Source organism: Haliotis rufescens, unplaced genomic scaffold (assembly GCF_023055435.1).
Source record: "Haliotis rufescens isolate VD_foot unplaced genomic scaffold, xgHalRufe1.0.p SCAF_2, whole genome shotgun sequence".
Taxonomy (NCBI): domain Eukaryota; kingdom Metazoa; phylum Mollusca; class Gastropoda; order Lepetellida; family Haliotidae; genus Haliotis; species Haliotis rufescens.
The window spans coordinates 6,106,105-6,128,097 of record NW_025963890.1 but is presented as its reverse complement, the minus strand read 5'-3'; the positions used below and the strand labels follow the sequence as shown (position 1 = coordinate 6,128,097).

At 39.9% G+C, this 21,993-nt stretch overlaps 1 protein-coding gene across 1 annotated transcript; it reads left to right on the top strand.

Moving 5' to 3' along the window:
- Positions 1–1,471: 1,471 nt before the first annotated feature.
- Positions 1,472–21,662, top strand: LOC124147940 (DDB1- and CUL4-associated factor 15-like). The gene is made up of 13 exons (XM_046518796.2): positions 1,472–1,557; positions 5,847–5,965; positions 6,849–6,993; positions 8,684–8,790; positions 9,560–9,657; positions 11,195–12,163; positions 14,403–14,506; positions 15,585–15,704; positions 16,625–16,701; positions 17,978–18,036; positions 18,452–18,512; positions 18,744–18,856; positions 21,073–21,662. Exons 1-13 carry the CDS (start codon positions 1,519–1,521, stop codon positions 21,126–21,128), a joined length of 2,067 nt encoding a protein of 688 aa, XP_046374752.1. The 5' UTR covers positions 1,472–1,518; the 3' UTR covers positions 21,129–21,662.
- The last annotated feature ends 331 nt before the right edge of the window (positions 21,663–21,993 follow it).

Here is a 21,993-nt window from a genome sequence, read left to right as displayed (position 1 = left end):
TTATATAAACAACCAAAATCAACTGTTCAGTTGTCATTTTTAGAAGTTGGTAAGTAACGGTAAAGATAAGACATATCATGGATCCATTAAACCAAGTCAATGTACCACAAGGGACAATGGCAACGTTGGCACAGTGAAGTACAACTACCACTTTTTAAGGACATCGTTCCAACCTCGTCCTATATTTACGGAGATTTAAAGATATCAGAAACGCCTGTTCTGTCGTGACCTTGACGTTACACAATCTCAGGAGGAACTACTGAAGTCAAAGTACATGAGCATTCCCTGTATAGCTAGGTAAGTATGCACTCTCCGTACGGTCGACACAAAAGTATGAAGAGCCGCAGTTCGCTTTCCGGAGTTGCGCCCCTTAGTCGTACCGGGATCCAGTGGCCGTGGCTTCGAAAAACGAATGAATGGAACCGATGATGTACCTTGGTTTGTCAGCACCTTAGTCGTCGATTTTTCGATTTCTCGGGAAATGTGGACACTGGTCGGATGTCATTTGCTGAAATAACCCGAATTGCAATAGTTTGATAGAACCGTCTATTCCGTCGTGTTAATATTTCTGATTGAGTGGATGTGACTGAAATTAATCTACACCTCTTTTCTGAATTCCAGAGCTTGATTTTTTCATCTATCTGTAGGCGTATAATATTAAAAACAAACATAACGTTTATCAGAGACCGTAAAATGAAATTCATATCAGTATTCATTTGATGCATGTACATGGAGATTGCAAGGAAAACGTGTCACAAACTGTGAAGTTTCATTTCAGTGTTATAATGATGAACAACATGTAGTTAACAAGTTATTTGTTACACATACGGTTTCTAGATGACTTGTCACTTTCCTTTGTTCAGCCGTGGTGTTGTGGTAGAGCGTCGGCCACGTTAAAATATGGAACTTGTTGTTACCCTGTCTGGCGCTCGGCCTTAAGGGACTAAAACAAGGACTGGTCGGCTCGGAGTCAGTTTACTGTGTCTGATTGGGGTATTCATGTTAAACTGCGGCATCGTATCTCAGTGAGCTAGCACTATAAATCGGCATCAGTCCGGACTAGTACAAGCAGCCACAGACACACACACGTGAGCAATGCACATTACGTGTAACTGTTAGCTGCAGTATGAAAACACTAAAGTTTAGACGTTGGCATTTAGTATCATAATGTGCCAGTGAATTTTGTTTTAATCGTGCCATATGAAAGTATTTTCAGAAATGTCTTTTTCAAGACATATCGTTTATACAATGTTAATTTAAATTCGGAAATAAAATGAATAGATGTGATCAAATTAGATTAAGTATTGAAAACAATTAACGCTTTTATTTTTTATAATTTGTGTGTGTGTGAAACATATGACATTCACAACATGAACAAATAAATTAATACCATCCCACCTAAAAATCAATTTTCTTAACAGCGGAGGTGGTGAAGATAAAGGGGAGATAACCAGTAAGATCCAATCAGGTGCGCGCCCCACATGCATCCACATTGATCGCGTGCAATGTTTGAAACAAATGGCGGCCAGTCTTGTTCACAAACTGGCGGTTCGAGAGGTAAGGAATCGATAAAGTGATGTGACACAAATTTCAAGGACGAATGTACCTTTTTACATTTTAGAATAATGCCACCGATTCTGCTCAAGTCCACATCACGATAAGACTTCCGACCTGAAGAATCGACTACCCTATTGTTTTTCGATATAGTCACCTAAATTCGTGAGGGCGTTAGATTGTCAAAGTTTGTGTCAACTTTAATGGGAGGTTCATAGTTTGACATAAGCCACACATGCGACATAGCATCTTAATGATAGTAGTTGACTTAATCTGACAGATGTTTAATTTGCCAAAGAATTGAAATTGAGAGCTTTCTGTTTGTTGTCAATAACAAAATGTCATTATTGACACTTCTGGTTCGATTGTCTGTCATTTCATTCCCTTTTGGTGATACTGTTTCGGAAGTTGGCAGTTTTGTATATGGATGTTTTAGATAGGATATTTAAAACAAATGGCAGACCTGTCTTTGAGGTTGCTTTATCACCTTTATGTTTCTATTCACTTTGATTGGTGTTTTTCCTCTCTTTTCTGAACATGCTTGTTTTTTTTGTCGCTTTAATCTCTATCGTGATCATTATTTTTTTTCAGACGTAATGGTAAAGTCGAATATTTTAATAGAATAGATTCAACACCATAATGATTGTTGTAAGCTTTGACTGTATTGTTTAAGAATATTTACATCGGCACCTATGTTCTCGGATCATTTTGAAATCGCAGAAAGTTTGGAGCAGTTTACCTCTTAATTCACTGATGATGGGGCCAAAAGTAGCCTTGAAATGTTATATAGAGAGAACACAAACGTTGAAATTCACATATCTTGTGCCTCTAATAGCTATAAACTTACCATGCTTATAAATGTCTCCTCATCCATGGGTATAAGTGTATCCTCATGTTATGGGTTTTCAAGCCCCTAAGAAGTATTTCTGATTACATGTCGAATAACAATCCCAATACACTAAACTTAAGTCTTACTTTTGAGAACATTTATTTCTGTTTATACTTGGATGGTCAAATTACCATGTCTTGTTATTTTATAATGATCATGATGATAATGCCTTGCTGAGCGAGACAAGTCAATAAGGCGCCATCTTTTAACCGTCACATAATTTCGAGCCTCTTTATTAAAAATGGATGCACAACATGGTTGGTCCTATGCCATTAACGACAGGAAGTTTGGAAACAGCAGCTGATACATCGTCGTCGCAAACGATTGTTCTGATGCAAACTTACCATAAGATCAAGTTTTATTAAAATGTGCATTAGTGAAAATGTAAGTTTGTTTAGGCCCTTGGAAAAGAGGTGAGGCTCGATAACATGTGATGTGGGGATATGTCAAAGATAGTTTCACATGATGCAGGAACCCATTTGTTATTGACGCAATTTTCATCCAAATTACACCTAATGTGTGTTGAATGCGAGTCAAGGGGTACTTGTCTTAAACATCCTAACTCTTGTGTTAAACCAGCGTTAGAAATTGGCACTAGTCCTATAGTCCTTGCCAAACTGCCCAATGGTAAAGGTATCATAAGGACTAGTAGAAATTTGCCCTTTTTAAGGATTTTACTATATGTTATCATTATAAGGGCTAGTGGACAAAAACTGTTAGTTTCTAACCCTGGTTAAAAGGATAAAGATTTAGGTAGTCCCTACTCCCAATATAAGGGCAAGGCTCAAGGACACCATGAACTACCTTAATTTCAAATGCTGTTATTGATACTTTCAGTAAGTCATGTTTGGTACAACAAATTTTTATCAGTCAGAACTTGTACCAATAAGACCAAAAGTTTGTTTGTTGTTTTACACCACATTCAGCAATATTCCAGCTATATGACGGCAGTCTGTAAATAATCAAGTCTGGACCAGACAATCCAGTGATTGACATCATGAGCATCGATCCACATGCATCAACCAATTCAGCGAGCCTGGCCACCCGATCCTGTTGGTCGCCTTTTATGACAAGCATAGTCGGCTTTTACGGCAAGCACTTGTTACTGAAGACCTATTTTATCCCGGATCTTCACGGGTCAAAAAACAAAAGACTGTAGTAACAGAAATTGTTTCTATTTTCACTCTAACATGTTTCAATAAACAGAATGTTTGGGATGTTAACCACGTTGACTAACTTATCATGACTTATTCCTTGTCGAAAATATCTTGTACACAAATACTCATGACTCATCATTTTCATGTAATCGTGACTCAAAAAGAATGCAATGAGTCATGACGACTCCTATTTTCACAGTCTAAGTTATCCACTGGATATTCATTGTTGATTTTTATAATTCAAACAAATACTTTTCCCTTCTGTATCAATAAAACAATGAGGATTATGCTAATTCCATGTCTTAGTTGAACAAAAGACCCTAATTACAATCTCTTGACCTCCAATAAAACTCAAACGAATATTATAAATTATATAGTCCTAAGTAGCGTGTATTACCTGGTTAAGTTCACATCCAGGCTGTTAAGATTGAAATTCCTTTCATTAGAACTTTGTATTGTAAGACCAAGATGAATAGAGAAATTAATTGTAAGAAAAGACTTGGGATGTTAACAAAACCCAGCTTAACGAATACTCATTATCCTAAGCCTGTGGTGACGTAATTTTGTTATGGTAACATACATTCAGTGTTGTAAGAATGTAGTGTCAACTAGCAGGCTAGTAGAAATGAACTTTTACATTATTTTCTAGGGATGTCATGTTTCACCAGTTGTACCGATGCATCGGTAGATAATTCTCATGATATGACATGAGATAGATGTAAATTTCTATCAATACGAAATTTTATTGAAATCGGTATCCATTTGTTCGCGTATTGATTGATTTTTCTTTTCGAGTCGAAATGTCATCATATTTTCTGAATTTGACACATACGAAAACTTGTTAGTGTCTGACGCTTGTTTGAATAAACAGAATCAACCTTTTCTAAGTATTATTATTTTACAAAATAATCTACTGATAGTGATTAGAACACAAACATTTCCGAATGTGATATGTAATTATAACATTTGCTTCTAAATTTATACATAAAAGGTTGGTATTGCTGTATCGAGATACATATTGTATCTTGACTTCAAAATCGAGACACATGTCCTATTTGTTATTTAGGGTCCCCTGGGCCCCTATTTTTGTAGGTCAAAGTAGAAACCTGATTATTACATGTATTATTTGAATTCCTCTACATCGGTAAGTTTCAGTGGAAGACATGACCATTCTGATTACTTTTCCCTCTGAAATTCCTGGTAACTAGTTGCCTCATTCATAATTATTTAGAGATCTACTTCAGGCCCTTGCCATGATTGTATGAATTTTATTTGATAGATAATAGATTCGAAATTGAGCATGAAAGTCAAGGGGCCCTTGCTATTATCCTAATGTGATAAATCAACATCAAAGGAAGTCCTTGATAAAAAATACTAAAGCAGAAAACCTCAACGAACGAATGGCCCCCCTTGATTTCTAACATTGGAGGGGAATAAACCAACCATGAATAATAAGGGTGCCGCTAATGTAATCGTTTCTTATGATAAAGAACTTGTCATCAGTAATGAGTTTTCATCCTCGCCTTTCCAATCAAAGACTCAGTATGAACAAGGTGACAGTATCCGAATATTCATATGATGGAGGTATCAAACTTTGGAGCACATTTGTGTCATCTACTTTCAGTTTTGCACCATTGTTATAAAACATGTGGAGGTTTGTGAACTGTATTGGATTGGGTGGTCAGACTCAGTTACTTGGTTTACTGCATGTCATCTAACATAGAGGTTTCATGCTATTGTCGCGGCCATAAAATTTCCGAGTACCGTGATGGGATTCGAACCACAGACCTTCTGATCCGAGGTCCACATGACCAAAGAGGTTTACCCCTGTCAGCAAGCTGACAAAGTAAGGATGTCATCTGTGGGATGACTCCACGCCCTGCTACATACTCCTCCGTCAACAGAAGGCACATCCCGGGCCGCATAGTAGGGTACTGAGGCTTATCTTGCTCAAATTTAATATCAACGTGCTCAGCCCCACTTTGGGCGCCAATGTCGCGGCCATAAAATTTCTGAGTACCGTGATGGGATTCAAACCACGGACCTTCTGATCTGAGGTCGGACGCCTTGTCCACATGACCAAAGAGGTTAACCCCGTCAGCAAGCTGACAAGGTAAGGATGTCAGCTGTGGGATGACTCCACGCCCTGCTACACTGTCATGGAAAGTCATTATCAGGTGTTGCTTAATCATGCTGATTTTAAATCGTTGGTACTTTTTAACTGACCATGTGTGTTTATCTTTCAGCAAACTGGTAAATTAAAAGTAAAGAAGAAATCATTATCATGGAAACCTTTCACCAAAATTCCTGGCCGACTTTGCTATCGCCTCAAGTCTCTTGTCCCCCAGTTTGTCCTGGAAGAAGGGTATGTACAGTGTTGTGTGATTGAAGCCTGGAGCTTTCATGGAGCTTAATGTTACTATCAAGGTAGCAGTGATTTTGCTTAGAGAAAAAACCTTTACAGACATTCCAGAATATTTTCATGATTTCATCAGTTTTTGATAGTTCATTCTTTGGCATTTGCGAAAATACATTGTTACCTGCTTGACTGCTTAGAATGTGAAATATTGATAAACATTTATCTTTGTTTGTTGAATCTAATTGGTTCAAGGATTATCAAGTTCTGTTCCGTTTTAGGTCATTAAATCTGTTGAAAGTATGTTGCATTTTTCATTATAAGGGCCTTAGATCTGTGTGCGAGGGCTTTGAAAAGGCCTAAATTTGGTGACTGAAGCTTTGTATGGACCCTGACTGTGATAGAAGTAAATTTAATCCACTTAACATGCTCAAGTGAATCGGTTGGATTGATAAAAATTGTCATTGATTCATCATGTATATGTAGCAGATAGGGTGATACACATTTCATGATGAGGACATTTATTGTAGATTATCAGTTACTGTAGGCAAAAGAAGACTCTCTCCTGTGACCATGGCGACCTTGTAATATATAGGACCCATTGGTCTTATTATTCCTTATACTATTGACCACAAACCCGTGAAGGTCCGGGTTAGAATTCGTCTTCAGCAACGAAATGCTTGTAGTGAAAGGAGAATAGCGGGATTGGCCGGGTTCTGGGTACCATTATCCAAAGTGATCTTAGCACTAAGGTGATCGAAACTCCCATACCGTAACATAGACTTACGACAGTCATAGCGCTGAAGTTGTCTGTTTAATGGCACCAGGCCTGATTGCTTTCAGATTATCTAGGTGTAATATTGCTCACTGTGTTTTTTCTCCTTGTTTGCAGACATGTGTTCCTAGGTTTTACCAAGTCAGGTCAGTTTGTGTTGTCCTACTCCCTTCATGTGGATGCTGATGAACACACAGCCTACCCTGTCTACGTCTATAGGCTGCACTGGTGGAGGTTTGTCCCGGAGAGGCCGCTAGAACTGGTGAGCTGTCACACTTGCCAGCTCAAAGACAGAAATGTTATGCAGACCTTGAGGTGTTCTGCTGTAGGATGTTAATCAAAGGGATCTCAAATTCATTCTTTTTTTAGCATGGGATTCTCACAATTACTGTACCCCTTGATTTTCATGCTTTATTTTGGACAATGTTAAATGATCTTATCCTTCCCGAGAAAGTAACATTTTGTCTTACCTAAGCTTTCAGAAAGACATGTTGCTGAAGAGTTTTTATTATTTTTTTCATCTCATATAGAGTGTATGCAAGCTTGTAAATCCAGGGATTAAAATTGAAATATGTTCGGTTCTGTGCAAGACATATTATGGTATTTTTACAATCTCATAAAAGTCAGATCTTTTACTCTGATATGATACTTCTCTGCTTGAAGACTGAAGGATTCTCCAATTGGTGGTCATGTCAGGTAAACCCTGACCAAACTTTAACGTCCCTTCTAGAAGGAGACTGATCTTCATTTTTGTACCAATGGAAACGCACAAAGAACACAAATATTCTTTTGATGGTTCTCCCTTGTGGGTGGGGATGCCGGTGTTGGCGATCAGAAGTTACAGGGTGTGTGAAATATCAACAACTACATTATGGCGCTCTTATACCTTCCACTTTGGGAACTTACCGTATTTGACGTTATAAGCGCCCTGCTCTAATAAGCGCCCATGGCGATATTTGCTAATATATTGGGAACAATCCCAATTAGCACCCTTTCCGATTGCTCAATTTACACAAGACTTATTTATTCGGGTATAATACACACTCGTGTGTTATATGCACCCTTAATTATATCTATTAATATATTTATTGTATTTAGTACGCACAGAATCTTCTTCAATATCATTTCATGCTGTCAGCATAAACCACAAAATTTACAATCTTTCAACTCTGCTTTTTATCCCACCAAAATTATATTCTAATAAGAGCCCCCTATTTCTAATTTTGAGAGCGCCTTATTACATTCAATACGGTATCTGTCTTTGCTCCTTGAGATCAGAAATCAAATGTGGTGGTTTAAATGCTTTGCTCACTCGTACTGAGAATTTAGAAGCGTTTACAGTGATTGATAGAAACTGCACCTAATGCAACCTCCTATGGCGGTGCCTTCAGATCTTCTTGCAGAGAGGAGTCAAACATCTGATATAAAATAATGAAATTCAGTGGGTGCTTTTAGTGACAATAACATTTACAGCATAGACCATTGTGGACACTATTCTTAGAAATTAAATTTTGTGTGAGTAAATTCTACTCTTTCCTTCATGGGGGCGGTCGGGTAGCCTAGTGGTTAAAGCGTTCGCTCGTCACGCCGAAGACCCGGCTTCGATTCCCGACATGGGTACAATGTGTGAAGCCCATTTCTGGTGTCCCCCGCCGTGATATTGCTGGAATATTGCTAAAAGCGGCGTAAAACCATACTCACTCACTCTTTCCTTCATGAGAAATAAATGAAATAAATCTCTTTCCTTAGCACGTTTAAATCGACATGTTCTAAGCGACAGTACTGACACTGTAAGAAGGGAATTAATTTTTAAAATAGGAGTTACATCCTCAACCATGTCAATTCACAGGCATTCTCTTGTGTTTAAGTTTAGAGAGGAGAATTATTTCAGAACTGTTCTGCCATAGCCATGTCTACATAGGGCAATTACTATTGATGTTGTTTTTGTGTAGGTGTCTGAAGTACGGTTGTTTGGGGAAGAAGATATAGTCCAAGATCTGTTCCTTGCATTTTGTGAGTGGCCAGAAGATGACACAAAGGTTCTTGTGTACGGCCATTGGTGAGTTCTCAACATAGGGAAAAGGCATGTGTTACATGCGCTGCACCATTGAGTCGAAAAATGTTTTAAAAGTAGATGAGGCAGTGATTAGAAATGTTTCAGTTTATTGTGTGTGAAAAATATTCTCATCACGAGGTGCTTTTTCTTCTTAAATATATAATGATGGATTGCCTGTGCTTGTGGACATAAACATTTTGCCCGTAGTATTACTTGGTGTGCATGATAGAGACTATATCCTCAGTGAACACTCCCTGTAAGCACCCTGCCCATGTACCTCCTTGCAACGACAGCCTCTGTGGTCTAGTGGTAGAGCCTCTGCCTGGAGAGCGGAAGGTCCGGGGTTCAATCCCTGGCCGCGTCATACCATTAGACGTTAAAAGATGGTACTTGTCGTTACCCTGTCTGGCATTAAGGGGCTAAAACAAGGACTGGTCGGCTCGGAGTCAGTATACTGTGTCTGAGTGGGGAATTCATGTTAAACTGCGGCATGGTATCTCAGTGAGCTAGCACTATAAATCGGCATGAGTCAGGACTAGTACAAGCAGCCACACACACGTACATGCACGTCGCTATATAAGTGCAATAATCTTGGACGCGACGTTAAACCCTATTTCACCTCACCTCACCTCACCTCACCTCACCTCCTTGCAACAAGCTATTTGGACCACACAGCAATTCTGATTGTGAGAGTTACTCTTTGACTCATGCTTGATAGAAGCGTGGAGAGAAAGGAGATTGTGTAGATTTGCGACAAAACATGCTGTTTCAGTGTACCTGGTCGAGGGGACGACAGCTGTCAGTGTTACCTGACAGTTACTGCTGTGCCGTCGCTCAAACGATGTCAAGAATGTCGTCTACTCAAGAAAGGTAAGATATATTTGGACTTTTTGTGATCACAATTATCATGATTGTAGCTTGTCTGTATAACTATTGTTGTAGTTATTCTTTTGATGAATAGTTCTGTATTTCAGGAACTTTAACAATGTTTAAGAGGAAGTGTCATGGAGGAAAGTTGAAAGTGTAGTCTTTACATCTGGGTAGTTGGGGGCGGTCAGGTAGCCTAGTGGTTAAAGCGTTTGCTCGTCACGCCGAAGACCTGGGTTCGATTCCTGAAATGGGTACAATGTGTGAAGCCCACTTCTGGTGTCCCCTGCTGTGATATTGCTGGAATATTGCAAAAGTGGTGTAAAAACCTACTCGCTCACTCTGGGTAGTCGTATTGCTGTGATACAACTTTGAAAAACCTCAAGGTTTTCATTTGATTGACTTGTGGTTGACATCTTCAGTAAAGCTTCATCATATGGGTCAAATAAATGTTAACAAGGGCTGTGTTAAGCATGAAAGTCCTTGTCATGATCCTAATGTGATCCCCTTAGTTTCAAACTCTGCATGTGTGAGACTCCGAATGCATATTGATTAGGGTGAACAATATGTGAAACACTTTGCAAGATTTCTTACAGTGACATGAAACTCTAAAAGACTTCTGCAAAATATAATCTGTGTAAACGAATTCAGCATGTTTAGCATAGCCATTGTAATATCTTTGATGAGTTTTTAAAAATTTATTGCTTTTGTCCTGTTACTACAATTTTACACTGCAAGTTTTAACAGTTTTCAACTTTGGGGTTATGAGAAGGACCCTTGACTTTCGGACTCAATATCGAACATTAAAATAAAACAGCTCTCTGCACGTAAATGCTTTCAGTCAAATTATTTGTTGGATGTAAAATGTCTTTGTCGGTCTTAAGCCAAATTAATACTTATTCATGTTTTATCACTAAAATATACAGGAAGTAATGCTTAGAGATAAGCTCGAATTAGTCCATGTAGTCTGGATTGCTGTTGGCAAATGTTATAGTGTTCAACAATCCTCTGTCCTTAGAGGTGGTCGGGTAGCCTAGTGGTTAAAGCGTTTGCTCGCAACGCTGAAGACCTGGGTTCGATGTGTGAAGCCCATTTCTGGTGTCCCCTGCAGTGATATTGCTGGAATATTGCTAAAAGCGGAGTAAAACAGTACTCACTCACTCTCTGTTCTTAGTCTCAAAACTTTGAAATTAGGGGTCCGATGGGAAAAACCTCAGCTTTTATAATTTTCTACTTACTTGAAGCATAGCATTAACGTTTGAAAGATTATTGTAGACTGATTTCAGGCAAGTGTTATCCCTGGATCAATTTAACTCTTTGAAAGTCTCATTGCCACTGATCCACAAACATCTTCTTGGTTATAGGAACTTCAACATGAATGGTGGAAGAATGTTATGCTCTTATCCTCTGTACCTAAGTGTCTGAGTGAATTGTCCAAACTATGATGGTGTAGTATATCAAGAGAAGTACAATGAATATTGAGAATATTTCAGTAATTAGGTTCCATAAAATTATGTTATTGGTGTTTGTAATATTTCAGAGTCCTCAGGTAACCCTGGCACCTGTCTTCAGCACAGCTTCTGTCTTCATACGAAGTATGAACTTGCACCTCCGTTCCCTGCCTTCTCACCAAGAGTGCAACTTAAGATAGATGGCATCGCCATCCTCAACACCGGCGACTCAATAGTAGCCCTCCAGGTGGATGCAACTCACTCACCAAGTAGCTTTAATCAAACAGACGATACCCTTCTAGGGGAAACAACCTCAAACACTGAACATATGCAAAGTGACTTACATGACAACTCCTATATTGGTGCTGAACTCTCTATTTTAGAAACTCGGACATCTATTTTTACCATAGAGGATAGCAACAGCCCCCTGTGTCATGACCATACAGGAGGAATAGGCAGAGTCAACGAATTCCTGGAGGGCATGCAGGAAATCACTGCCGACGATGATGAGGAAAATGTGCATTCTCCTGAGCTTGAGGGTTCTGATCTCGAATGTTCCGAGTGCAAGTCAACTAAAAACTGTGAACATTGTCGTCACATCCCTAAGGAAACACGCCATGGACCAAGTTACCGTCCCGCTCTTAAAGCTAAAAATTGTACTGGCGAGAGCAATAGTCAACATTCTGATTGTATGAAACCCATGGGGGCATGTGGCAAGCTGACCTGCCCCGTGGGTTCCCCCGGGAACCAGTGCTCCCACTCATATAGTCCATTTACTGATACTAAGTGCCACAGCCCCGAGCAGCCCATGAGAGCTGGCTGCAGCAGTGCCAACCTGCATGACTTGGACGATATTGTAAATAATTGCTCAACATCCAAGTTGTCTTCCCAACGATCGTTTTTCTCGCCCAGCAATAGCGGAGCAAGCACGACAGGCTCATCCAAGAGCTCTGAAAGTGTGGTTGTACATACAAATCATTCTCGGACTGTTACATTCTCACTTCGAAAGTACGGGTACACAACTGAAGACTCGTCTGAGTCACCATTGCCAGCTGAAGGTACAGTAGTTAATTTATTTTATTGTGTTTACGCATTCTCAAATTTTTCTCTCCTATGATTTAGCCCAGCTCTGAAAAGGTTTTGGTCAGGAACAATCGAAGGTCAAAGACACTGTTCAGTTTATCATAGGGCATGCTTATTATGTCAGTTTCTATGTCTTAACCAACTTAATGTCTACATGTTTTTATAAATCTTATTCCTACCAAACATGTCAAGGGTCAGTAGCATGTCTGTCAAAGGTCTAGGTCATGGTCAAGTGGTAGAGCATCCGCCCGGACAGTGGAAGGTCGGGGGTTTGATCCTCTGCCGCTTCATACCAACGAAAACGTTAAAAGATGGGACTTGTTGTTACCTTGCCTTGTGCAAAACAAGGAGTGGTCGGCTTGGAGTCAGTATACTGTGTCTGGGTGGGGTAATCATGTTAAACTGTGGCATGGTATCTCAGTGGGCTAGCATTATAAAATTGGCAATAGTCCGGACTAGTACAATCAGCTACACACATGTACACACACGTGCATGCACGTCTCTAATTTAAATAAGTACAACAATCTTGAATGCGAGGTTAAACCCCATTTCACCTCACCTTACCATTGTTGAGTTTAAGGTTTTGATGGCGTTTTTGTCAGTTTGTTTTATGCACTTATACTTTTACAATTTGAGACCTGCTATTCAGATAATTCGATAATTACGATCTTTATTGAAAAGAGAACAGGTTTTACCTCACTTTAAATCACCTGATAAAATCACCTTTATAAAAAAAAATGAAAATATTGGGAAAAGTTTTGTCGACGCCCAGTTGAGGGTGCACCATGGTGCACATGCTCTGCAAACCCTCCAATCGAATGAATTCAGCACAGCAGTCACAATGTTATTTATGAACAGGATGTTGATGTCATTACAGGATTTGGGGCGGTCAGATAGCCAAGTGGTTAAAGCGTTCGCTCGTCACGCCGAAGACCCGGGTTCGATTCCCGACATGGGTTCAATGTGTGAAAAACCATTTCTGGTGTCCCCCACCGTGATATTGCTGGAATATTGCTAAAAGTGGCGTAAAACCATACTCACTCACTCACTCACTCATTACAGGATTTTGATTGGACTGTGCTTAGACTCATTAGTCCAGCAAAAATTAACTCTGGAATTTCTGACTAGTTTGGCAAGAGTGGAAACTGGACTTTTAAAGTCAGGTAACTCCCTTGCCTTGGGGAGATACTCAAATTTAGGATGTTCTACTGAGTCAAATGTTTACATGGTCTACATGGTCTAGGGCACAGTCAGCATTGTTCAGACTTAACATGTTCTAGTTCTCATTTATGATACAAGCATTCATGTACAGGGATAGAAATGAATTTGATTTCCAGTGTGCCATATAATAGGGCACTGACACAGATATTTAGCTGTGCCCTTTGGAAATACATGTGCCCTTTAGAAATACATGTGCCAATAAGGAGAATACTTGTGATCCATCTTTGAACACGGTGAATGTCATTTCACAAAGAGCTAGGGGCGGTTGGGTAGCCTAGTGGTTAAAGCGTTCGCTCGTCATGCCGAAGACCCGGGTTCAAATCCCCATATGGGTACAATGTGTGAAGCCCATTTCTGGTGTCCCCCGCCGTGATATTGCTGGAATATTGCTAAACACGACGTAAAACCAAACTCACTCACTCACAAAGAGCTAGATACATAAGTGGTTGTAATTTAGAAAGCTTGCCTCCTCCTTTTCATTCGGATTGGTAGCAGCCTATTAAATTTCTGATTTCTCAGGTTTATTTTATGAATCATACTGTCCACAAGAACTTTTATCAGTGACTTCGTATGACATACATTATCACAAAGTCTAATGCTGCCCTTCTAGCATTAGGTAGGTTTTTTTAACTGCGCCTTTTCGATTTAGCAATTGCAGTGTTAGAAATTGGCACTAGTCCTGTAGTCCTTACCAAACTGCCCAATAGTAAAGGTATCCTAAGGACTAGTAGAAATTGGCCCATTTTAAGGGTTTTGCTACATGTTATCATTGTAAGGACTAGTGGACAAAAACTGTTAGTTTCTAACCCTGGCAAGTTAGTGATCATGAATATTTTTTTGGATATTTTTGATGGTGAGGACTGAGCATGCTGAGCACACAATTTCATAAAAACATGCCCCCCCAACATTCATGATCCCTAAAGTTTGTCCAGCATGTATTTTATGTGTGTTACAAGCTCATGATGATGATTATTGTGAGGTTCTGTGTGTCAGATGACTACGACCTGGCGTACCGCAGTGTGCTTCCAGTGGAAGTGCTGTGGTGTGACAGCAAGCAGCTCTCCATCATCAGGTCCATGATGCCAGAGAACCCTGCGGTAAGTCCACGACAACACACTGACAAAGGTCACTGGTACCTCGTTGTTGTTTGTTTGAACCAAGATAGTGTTACTTTTCCACTGTGGCGTGCTGTGATATGGTGTTTCGTGCAATATACTACTCAAAACAAGTTAAAGAACACCCACTGTGTATTACACTACGCACCAAACATGATCTATAGTCATATGAAAACTTTTGGTGTTCTTTAACTTCTTATGAGTAGTATAACGTGTGTGACCTCTTTGGAGGGAAAATTGAGGATCAAATGTGCCTCTCACTTTATAACATGGCGAAAGTATTTCTACTTTGTTTTCTTGATTGTTTGTTTGTTGTTTAGACCGCAATATTCCAGCTATATGACGCAGTCTGTAAATAATCGAGTCTGGACCAGACAATCCAGTGATTAACATGACTACCGGATCCCTTTAGTCACCTGTTACAACAAGCATAGTTTCCTTTTACGGCAAGCATGGGTTGCTGAAGACCTATTCTACCCCGGATCTTCACGGGTCATTTATAGAATGTTGGATGTTTTAGTGCTGCAAGTTGAAATTCACAATCTGTGAATAGATACACTTAGAAATTTCAAAGCCTTTTTGATTTTCTTCTGCAAAGGTTACTGTTTTTTCAATATTGACTCTGAAATGTGGGAAAGTTCCTAGTTACAAAGTAGACACAATTTATGGATAACAACTACTTTAATATATTCTATTATTACGTTTTGGTATAGAGCGTTATACCGTTGTCAAGCAAGACTGACAATCTTCCTTGGCAATGGTATAATGATTTATACAGAAATAGTGTAATAAAGAAGTTGTTAGCCATAAGTCGTCTCTACTTTGTCATTCGTCACCTTTTAAGAAATGCCTTTCAAACAATTCAAGTTCAGGGTTATTGTGCTGTTATCACGCTTAAATGACAGGTAATATGCAGCTCGACTTGAAACATCTCATTGCATTTGTACCTCTTTTTTGTTGGTTGAAAATAACATGTGTGCCACTGACAAGATATTTTTGATTTTTTTGCCACTTTACAAAAGCATCTTTGTGACATTAATGTTCATGGTTTGTGTTGTAGGTGACTGTGCTTCAGATGACATTTGACATCGAGCACTACATGGTGGAGGTGATCCACCAGGAGGCTGAGTGGGGCCCGAGATACGTGGCCTTCTGTAACTACGACCTGCAGATACTCGATGTAAGTACTAGTACTAAGTAGATTGAGACCGCCTCCGTGGTCAAGTGGTAGAGTGTCCAACCGAAGAGTGGAAGATCCGGGGTTCGATCCTCGGCCGCGTCATACCAAAAGACGTTAAAAGATGCTACTTGTTGTTACCCTGTCTGGCGCTCAGCATTAAGGGGCTTAAACAAGGACTGGTCGGCTCGGAGTCAGTATACTGTGTCTGAGTGGGGTATTCATGTTAAACGGCAGTGTCCCCACTGTGATGGTGGCATGGTATCTCAGTGTGCTAGCACTATAAATGGGCAACAGTCTGGACTAGTACAAGCAGCCACAAACACACACACACACACACGTGCATGCAGGTTGCTACATAAGTGCAATAATCTTGTATGCGACGTTAAACCCCATTTCACCTCACCTCACTAAGGAGATTGGTGGATGTATTTCCAGTTGTCTGTGCATATCCATTATTGTTGACTTGGCACTTTCTTTTGTGTAACTGACAAACTGTTGACCCATGAAGATTCCGGGGTAGAATAGGTCTTTAGCAACCCATGCTTGTCGTAAAAGGTGACTATGCTTGTCGTAAAAGGCGACTAAAGGGATCGGGTGGTCAGACTCGCTGACTTGGTTGATGCATGTCATCGATCCCAATTGCGTGGGTCGATGTTCATGATATTAATCACTGGATTGTCTGGTCCAGACTTGATTATTTACAGACCGCCGTCATATAGCTTGAATATTGGTGAGTGCGGCGTTAAACAACAAACCAAACCAAACCAAACCAGACAAACTGTTAAGCTTGGGAACCTCGTTTTGATGATGACAATCTTTGGGTGGATGTGTCTGGATTAGGAGGGTTTCAGTGTGCGTCAGTCGCCCAGCGTGTTGTACACTAGCCAGGTATCTGTGCAGCAGTAACATGTCTGTTGCAGGTGTGTCCTGACAGCTTCCGTGTCTTTGGCACAGTTCATGCTCTCATCCAGGCCAGAGATAGGCTAACCAAACAAAGGTATGTACTTGTTGTCACTGCCAATCCTAGTCTTTTCATGAAATGCAAATATAAAGTTGTGTTTCTCATCCCTGGTCAGTTAAGCGTCATGTCTGCATATTGTTCTAAAAAAACAGTTGTTTTCGAGAGACTTGCATGTCAAATTTAAGGGTTTTACCACATATTCAATTCTGAAAACTTAATTCAAACATTCAGAATTCAAGGGTGAGATACATGTTAAGATTTCTGACAAAGCTTTATCACTGTGATGGGAACATTGTGTGAAGTCTGTTCTTGGTGTCCCCACAGTGATGGGAACATTGTGTGAAATCTGTTCTTGGTGACCCACTGTGATGGGAACATTGTGTGAAGTCTGTTCTTGGTGTCCCCACTGTGATGGGAACATTGTGTGAAGTCTGTTCTTGATGTCCCCACTGTGATGGGAACATTGTGTGAAGTCTGTTTTTGGTGTCCCCACAGTGATGGGAACATTGTGTGAAGTCTGTTCTTGGTGACCCACTGTGATGGGAACATTGTGTGAAGTCTGTTCTTGGTGTCCCCACAGTGATGGGAACATTGTGTGAAGTCTGTTCTTGGTGTCCCCACTGTGATGGGAACATTGTGTGAAGTCTGTTCTTGGTGTCCCCACTGTGATGGGAACATTGTGTGAAGTCTGTTCTTGGTGTCCCCACTGTGATGGGAACATTGTGTGAAGTCTGTTCTTGGTGTCCCCACTGTGATGGGAACATTGTGTGAAGTCTGTTCTTGATGTCCCCATGGTGATGGGAACATTGAGTGAAGTCCATTCCTGCTGTCCTCACTGTGATGGGAACATTGTGTGAAGTCTGTTCTTGATGTCCCCATGGTGATGGGAACATTGAGTGAAGTCCATTCCAGGTGTCCCCACTGTGATGCACATACCTATACCTATAAGTCACCATACTTATCCATGATAGCCTATTTATACATTGTTAAATCCTCTTCAAGAAACACTTGTCTCAACAGTGTGCAGCACATTTTCAGTGTTGGCCTAGCTGTTTTATTAAGAACCTTGTGTGAAATTTTCTTGATCTCATTATTGTAATCATTGATGGATCAATTTATCTAGATGGCACAACATTTGCAGACAGATCGAGTGTTTTCAGGTTTAGTGTTAGTTACTGCTATTGATTTGAGTCTAGTCCCCTTCAAGCAGTCGTGTAGCTAGTTGTCTGTCGGTTGTCTGCTGATGGAAGTTTCACGTGAGTAAGACCAAGATGATCTGGTGTCTTCAAAGAGTCAATGCTTGTGTTTTCAGCAAAGGAGCAGTGAAGTCATATCAAACCAGCTTTACCTTTGAGTGGAATCTGCGTACAGGTAAGTTGATTTCTATACATCACAGCATTGAAGTATTGCTTGTTGGAACATGTTCAAGGGGCTGTAGGGTACCCTAATGGTTAAGGCGTTTGCTCGTTATGATGAGGTATGAACGCCAACACTTGTACAATATGTGAAGCCCATTTCTGGTTTCCCCAGCTGTGATATTGCTGCAATATTGATAAGAGCAGAGTAAAACCATACTCACACACTCACTGCTTGTTTGAATGGTAGCAGTATATCAGTAGACATTTGAAGAATTGCAAGGTAAAGATTTCTCACTTACTTGTTGTTATTGCCACAAGTACACTTCAAAGCATGCTGACGCTTGTAAGGGTGAAGTGGTTGTGTCATGAATGAGTGCTCTCTGTCCTTTGCCTTGGACATTGTTAATACCCCTCTGTGCTTGTTTCAGGGAACTACTCAACTTTGCACATAGATGAACTGACGGAGATGAACGAACAGATCATGAGAGGGTAAGAACACCAGCATCCGAGTCCTTCCATGATGCAGTTAACAAAATTTATTGTGTTGGACACAACAGAAGACGTAGGAACTAAATCTCAATAGAAATGTTTTCACTGAACAAAGCTTTAAACATTCACACACACTCACATTTTGAGTTTGCTATGAGCATGATAGACATAAACCATGCTGTGGTTCATTGCTGATGACAGTGCATGACTGATGGCAAACTTCTCCTCCAGGAAAGAGTGGAAGCCAGGAAGCAAGGAGTGTGGCCAGCTGAGGAGGAAGAGCTACTGCCCTCAGTCCTTCTACAGAAGTGTACATATCCTCTCCAACGAAGCTGTCTTCAAAGGTAACAGTAGTGTCTTAATTAGTCATTCTGTTCCATCATTTCTGGGTATGCAGTGACACAGTCTTGACGATGAGCATGATTAAGAAAAAATAGATGTGGACCAAAAACCAGATTTCATTTTGAAGTAGATTGTTAAGGCTAAAAAAAAAAATAGTCTTGGTTCTCAGGCACCGCCCACATCATCATAACGTTCACTGCATGTTTCTTTTTTATTTCAGTTTTTAAGAAACTCCCATAAATCCTTAAATATTTCAAGTCCAACTGTAGTGAAATACTGTATTCCAGTATTTTACTCATCAAGGAATGTATTTATGTAGGGAGGCCCTTTCCCACAACTGTTTATGTGGTTACACATCTATTTATTTGGTTCCATACCAGCTTGAACAACAAAAAAACCCAACAAAATAACACCACCCGCCCACACTCTATTTTCAAAAGCCTTTGCCTGAGGACCATTTAATTTATTTATTTAAGCCTAATAATAAATAACACTGGCTCTTTATTATGTTGAAAACTTGGATTCAGCTCTCTGTGAATTATGGTTTGGAAAGTAGATGGTGTTTTCAAGACATTAGTTTCACACCCATCACCTACACTGATTCTTGGTGACTTGTTAGCTGTATAGACATCTTGTTGCTGAGCGAATAACCTATATATTCTATTTGGTTATTGAGTCAACTTTTGAAATAACAAGCACTTGTGACCCAGGTTCTAAGGCCCATGACACTAGTAAAGCATATGTTACCTTTGTTTGTTTGTTGTGACAATAGTATGGTGATAAAAGTTGCTGTCCTGAGTTTCACCCCTTGGCTGAGACTGGATCTGATGACTGTGGGTTTGAGTTTCCACAAACATGATCCTTGGTCCGTCAGCACTATACCCATGGTTTAGGTGTCGACATATTTGTTATCCTGCGTCAGCTACTGAAATACTGTTCAAAGCATTAAAGTGATCTTACACATTTTCATTGTCCCTGGTAGAAAAGGACCCCAGGAACCAATGCTTGTCATGATAGGCGACCGAATTAGGTTTGTTTGTTTGTTTGTTGTGAAACGCCACACTCAGCAATATTCTAGCTATATGACGGCGGTCTGTAAATAATCGAGTCTGGAGCAGACAATCCAGTGATTGACATCATGAGCATCGATCCACGCCATTGGGATCCCGAATTAGGTGGTCAGGTTCAGTAACATGGATGATTGTGTGTCATCATACCTCGATGGCATGGATCGTGCCTGGATTGTCTGGTCCGACCTTTATTATCTACACTGCCATCATATATCTGGAATATTGCTGATGTCGGCATTAAACAACAATCAAACAAACTTTATTATGTAAAAGTTTGATCAAGCTTTGATGTTAGACATCATGAAGTTCACTCTAATTACCAGAGAGTAAAGCTTCAGTCAGTAATGGATAATTAGCTAGATTACGAACTGCAGAAAAAGTATTTGCATGTTACGGTTTGATCAAGGAGAAGTGAGTCAGCTGTGGAGTGCCACAGTCAAATTATGGAATTCAGATCAGAGATCTGAACAACAAGCATGACAAGTGGCAGCCAATGACAGCTCTACTGTCACCATGGACCTTACATATTAAGAAATGTTGTTGTGTTCGTTTCATTGGCTTCTTTTTAAAAATAATACCCCCTCTGATCGACGTTTTTTAAATTGACCCCATGTATATTGCGACCAATGGACCAAGGGTAACATACAGTTTCGTTTATGGTAACGTGTTCAGATATTCTTTGATTTTCAGTTTTGTCCAGATTTGACTTATTTATATTCAGATTATACATATTACGTGTGATCCTGGTCTTGTCACAGCCTAGGCTTAAAAAAATAAAAGAATTGGTTCTCAGGCAATATTTTTTAAAATATAATACGGGCGGGCAGTGATTTTGTTTTGTTTTGTTGTTATTCAAACTATTATGAAACCAAATAAACAGTCTTGTAACCAAATAAACAGTTGTGTCCAAAAAACCTGGGAAAGGGCCTCCCTGCATAAATGTTTTCCTTGATGAGTAAAACACTGGAATACAGTATTTGAATACCATTGGACTTGGAATATTTAAAGATATTTTTGCTTGTTTTTCAAATGGAAATAAGAATGAAACGTGTGGAAAACTTTATGATGATGCGGGCGGTGACTATTATTTATTTTAGCCCTACAAATGTTTGTTAATTCAATTCATAAATGTTTCCTTTCCATTTCAGGCCGTTCCCTGCCCATGCTGATAGCTCCATATCAATATACTGCTATTTTACTGTGAAAGCAAGAGGAGGCTACAAGAATGTGTGTGGAACAAATGGTTTAGAGGTTCATGTTGTCCTCTACTTACTCGACAGTTTACATGTGTAATAACTGGAAATCAGTGTGAGATCTCTGTGTTACCATACAGACAGCTTTAAGGTCACATTGCAGGAGACAATTTCAATAATTCACTGACAGTTTGTGTAGTACGGTCACAGCGGATATATGAAGGAAGGTATGGTTTGTGGTTTAAATTTGTATTTTAGTATAACCTTCAGTAAAGAGAGTTCTGGATAAACAACACCTTGAAAATGCAGCAGTTGGCTACAACAAACAGTTCTTTATCCCTATGAGTGGTAATAGGTGTTATTGTTGCTGCAAATAACGAATGGTTTTGAGTGTCATTAGAGTTAACTCAGCTGTCTGAGCTCATCTTCCCTAGGCAAGAGAGTAAACTGACTTTAAAAGTCCAGTTTCTACCCTTGCCGAACTAGGCTGGAATAACTGGGCTTGATCGTAGCGCCACCACTGGCTATTACCAGTTATGTCCCTTCTAAGCATCTCCTATAGACCAATCAAATTCCACCCCTCGTATCACTTGCGTTTGCTTCACACAAAATGGTGGCGCCCAGTCAGGACGATCTGATCGATAATCAAGATCTGTTTATTGTGATGAAACGGGTCTTACATCACGAAATGCATCAAATCACGTAAGCACCTTGATAAAAAACATGAAAAGATTTGGAAAAATATCTGCTGACGAGTTGGCGGTGCACATGCTTTGCAAATCCTGCATTGGACTGAAATCTGCATGACAGTTCATGAACCGGATTTCGATTTCGGTGCGCGATTTTGATTGGACTATGCATAGACTCGTTAGTCCA

Excerpts from the sequence above, each read along its gene's own strand:
- LOC124147940 (XM_046518796.2), top strand. The coding sequence starts at position 1,519 with ATGGCGGCCAGTCTTGTTCACAAACTGGCGGTTCGAGAG. Across the intron at positions 8,791-9,559 it reads GTTCTTGTGTACGGCCATTG|TGTACCTGGTCGAGGGGACG; the intron begins GTGAGTTCTCAA and ends ATGCTGTTTCAG. Across the intron at positions 12,164-14,402 it reads GTCACCATTGCCAGCTGAAG|ATGACTACGACCTGGCGTAC; the intron begins GTACAGTAGTTA and ends TCTGTGTGTCAG.